This window comes from Folsomia candida, unplaced genomic scaffold, assembly GCF_002217175.1.
Source record: "Folsomia candida strain VU population unplaced genomic scaffold, ASM221717v1 Fcan01_Sc027, whole genome shotgun sequence".
Taxonomy (NCBI): Eukaryota; Metazoa; Arthropoda; class Collembola; order Entomobryomorpha; family Isotomidae; genus Folsomia; species Folsomia candida.
In genome coordinates this window covers 1,024,328-1,028,423 of record NW_019091219.1, presented here as the reverse complement: position 1 = coordinate 1,028,423, position 4,096 = coordinate 1,024,328, and the positions used below count along the sequence as shown (strand labels likewise).

General features: G+C 34.5%; 1 protein-coding gene across 1 annotated transcript; it reads left to right on the top strand.

Annotated features, from left to right (window-relative positions):
* Positions 1-1,172: 1,172 nt before the first annotated feature.
* Positions 1,173-3,390, top strand: LOC110859600. The gene is made up of 2 exons (XM_022108561.1): positions 1,173-3,272; positions 3,325-3,390. The coding sequence occupies exons 1-2, from the start codon at positions 1,173-1,175 to the stop codon at positions 3,388-3,390; spliced, it is 2,166 nt and encodes a 721-aa protein (XP_021964253.1).
* The last annotated feature ends 706 nt before the right edge of the window (positions 3,391-4,096 follow it).

Below are 4,096 nucleotides of genomic sequence, written 5' to 3'. Positions count from 1 at the left end.
GACTCCGGCCTCCGGAGGCCGGAGTACGTACTCCAAACCCGGAGTACTCCGATCTATGGACATATGTACAACCGAAGACACTGAGGAGTGGGTACAAATCTTAAAACTTTGACTGATGCAGAATAGTACGTAAATATGTATATATTTTTTAAAATTTGGTCCAGTTACTTAGTTGCTAATATGTGCTCATATACAAAATCACAAAAATTGATGTACATACATTATTTCATTTAATTTATCGGATTTGTAAAGACCTGATGAAGGAATAAGTGAGGCAATTCACGCCCTCCTTCGTAACTACGTAAACAGCGTAAAATCCGTAAACTTACAAACGTTTACAAACTTTTACAAAAATTGTCAAGGAAAATCAGTTTACAAACTTTTGTAAACTTACCCAGCTCACAGGCGTCTTTTAATTTTGTAAAGTATTTTGTAAACTCAATTTGCGGAAGAAAAAAATTTGTTCGATACAGAAATTTGGCATAGAGGTTGCTAATGGCTCCTAATGAAAGAATATGAAGTGAAATTGGAAAATTTTTCATCTGGAGGTACCCGAAGGGGTGACCCATACCGATTTTTCAAAATCATCCAATCGAGCTGAAATTTGGTATAGAGGCTGCTAAAGGCTCCTAATGGAAGAATATGAAGTGGAATTGGTAAAAAATCACATCCGGGACCCGTTGGGGTGACCCATACCGATTTTCATAACTTGTCTCAAAAAGCTGAAATTCGGAACGGTGATAGCTTCTCATGAACGAATATGAAGTCAAAGATGAACAAAAAATAACCAGATGGGCAATAAGGGAGGGGCACCGATACCGATTTCTAAGAAGTTATATATTCAGCTAAGATTTAGTGTGATTTAGGATTAGAATTTAGGAGGGTTGAATTTCGAAATTTTTATAGGAACAGCCTTCACTGTTCGTGGTATTTATTATATCAATAAATGCAGCTCCACAAATTTCTTCCATTAATTTCCGTTTTCTGGAAATGATCGGCATTTTGTTTCAATTATCAGATAAATTTTTACGAAAATAATTGCGAAAGTGAATTCACGGGAAGCTGTTTGTAAACGTTTGTAAGTTTACGGATTTTACGCTGTTTACGTAGTTACCAAGGGTGCGTGAATACCCTCAGTATTCCGAAAGCTAGTCAGATTTACAATAAAGAAAATGTCCTCAGAATCCATGAATTCTTCTACAAATAATAATAGAGGATGGAAGCCACTTATAACAAAACTACAAAAGCTAGATGGAGGAGCAGTAGTACAAGTTCGAAAATTAGAAGAAATGACCAAGAAACAAGCAACTCTTCAAAATCATATCATATTTCTTACAAGGTGTCGAAAACTAAACATCACTCCAAAAGGATTTCAAATGAAAAGACTCCTTACACAATTTGGAGACCACGAAAAGATTCGCACTACTGTGAAAGAAATGGAAGAAAAGCTAATGAAAACCATGATTAAAATCCACTATGAAAATCTTCATAAGATTGACAATACCATAAAACAAACCAATACCACAATTAGAGAAAAAACACCAGAATTGTGGAGTGAAATCAGAAATTTGATAAACAAGACCAAAGAAATTACGAATATCAACCTGAAAGCCAAACATATAACGAAATTAAATCAACTTGTTCAAAATAACGGAACAAACACACCTACAAAATCAATCCAAATTCAACAATCCAGTACCACAGCAATTGAAAATCGGTCTACTCACAAATTTAGTGATTCGGAAATGAATCTACTGAAATTAGGATTGAATTTTTCAATGAAAACCAGAGACCTTAGATTACCTTTGATTGAAACAGCTGCAGCAGTAGAAATGAGAATGATGAACGAGAAGGAAGAAGTTTTACCAGAATACTTAAAGAACAATGTCCGGGCCGGTATCTCTCACATAATGAAAAACAGTTTGACCAGGGATAATTACCGAAACAAGTGGGATTCACAAACAATTGAAGCAATCAAGTCAATCAAACAAAACAAAGACATAGTTATTGGAAAAGCGGACAAAGGCAATTGTATTGTAGTCATGAACAAGACAGATTATCATGCAAAAATGGAAGAAATGATTTCAGATGGACCATATACCCAACTTCCTCATGACCCAACAGAAACATATTCAAAAAAAGTAGAAATTGTCTGCAACAAGTTACTACTACAAAATAAAATAACGAAAGCAGAATATGGTCGATTTATCGTGAAAGATGCCAGATCCCCAATCATTTACGGTGCCCCCAAAATACACAAAGATAATTGCCCCCTAAGACCCAGTGTTGACTTCCGAAAATCACCAACATATAAGATTGCAAAATATCTATCCCAGATCTTGAAAACATTAAGCAAAGATCACCACTACACCATCAAAAATTCATTTGATTTTGTCAAACAAGTTAAAAACATCAAAATTCACAGAGGAGATGTGAAAGCCTCGTTCGATGTCAAATCTTTATTCACAACCGTACCAATTCCCGAAACTTTGATTTACATCAAGGAACAACTAGATCAAAAATACGAAGAATCTGCGGATAAATTATCAAAGAATGACATAATGGAACTACTAAAAATTTGTTTATCTTCCACATATTTTCAGTACAAAGATATGTATTTCCATCAAAAAGGCGGCACAGCAATGGGTTCCCCCATATCACCCATTGTGGCAGAGCTGTTTTTACAAATGCTTGAAATGAAAATTATTCATCAAAATCGCGACATCCGTTTTTGGAGAAGATTTGTGGATGACGCTTTCATCATTGCAAAAGGGAGAAAACTCAAGAGCATCCTTGATAAGCTAAACAATTTCAACCCAGCAATTGAATTTACCTTGGAAGAAGAGAAAAATGGAAAACTCGCATTCTTAGACACCATGCTATATGACAAAATAGATGGAAAAATTGGACACTATGTACACAGGAAGCCTACTCATACTAACAAATATTTGGATTACCAATCTTTCCATCCAAATGCCCACAAGATAAGCGTATGTGACACGTTACTACGAAGAGCCATAATTCTATGTGATGATGACCACGTGAACGAAGAGATTGAATTCGTAACAAACACACTGAAATCAAATGGATACCCCAACAAAATGATCCAAAGAAGATTACAAATCGTAAAAGAAAAAATTTCACACCCTCAAGAACCAAGTGAAATACAAAAACGAGTAATTTTACCATGGGCAGGAAAACCAACAACCAGAATTGCTCAATTCTTACGTAGGAAACTATCTTGGGAAATTGGATATTATCCTGGACAAAAAGTATCAACATTGGTATGTAATATGAAACAAAAAACAATACCATTAAATACAGGAGTATATGAATTTACTTGCTCGAATTGTCCTAAAAAATATATTGGAGAAAGTGGGCGATGCATAGAGAAACGTTTTTTAGAACACCAAAATGACGTGAGAAGATTAAACATTAAATCACCAATTTTCCTCCACACCATTGAAAACCAACATCAAATTGATGCAACCTCGCTGAAAATGATCATGAAAGAACCGAGGAAGTATCATCAAAATTTAAAGAAGCTATATTAATCAGAAGCTCAAACAACTTCATGAATTCATCCAAAGGAATGAATGTCAACCCTATTTGGTGCGCAACACTTGTAAATTTTTTAAAATTTGGTCCAGTTACTTAGTTGCTAATATGTGCTCATATACAAAATCACAAAAATTGATGTACATACATTATTTCATTTAATTTATCGGATTTGTAAAGACCTGATGAAGGAATAAGTATTCCGAAAGCTAGTCAGATTTACAATAAAGAAAATGTCCTCAGAATCCATGAATTCTTCTACAAGTAAATATGTATTTATAGAATTGCAGGAGCAGAAATATTTTGAGTGTTTTGAACAACAACTACAGGACTTATGTATAAATAAACAAAGTGTCCCTTCGAGTCAGGCATATGTAGAAACAAAACGGCCTTTTAACACAATGTGCTGAGAAAGCTTGGCAAATGCCTCATAAAAGTCAACAAACTTGAAAATTATAACCTTTTAAACACATGTACAGTTTAACATTATCTTATCATCAAAATTCCTCAAAATAAGATCATCTGGGTGTAACACCAA

Bases quoted from the DNA above. Each gene is read 5' to 3' on its own strand.
- LOC110859600 (XM_022108561.1), top strand. From the start codon at position 1,173: ATGTCCTCAGAATCCATGAATTCTTCTACAAATAATAATAGAGGATGG. The intron at 3,273-3,324 runs GTATCAACATTG...CATTAAATACAG, and splicing joins GATATTATCCTGGACAAAAA to GAGTATATGAATTTACTTGC.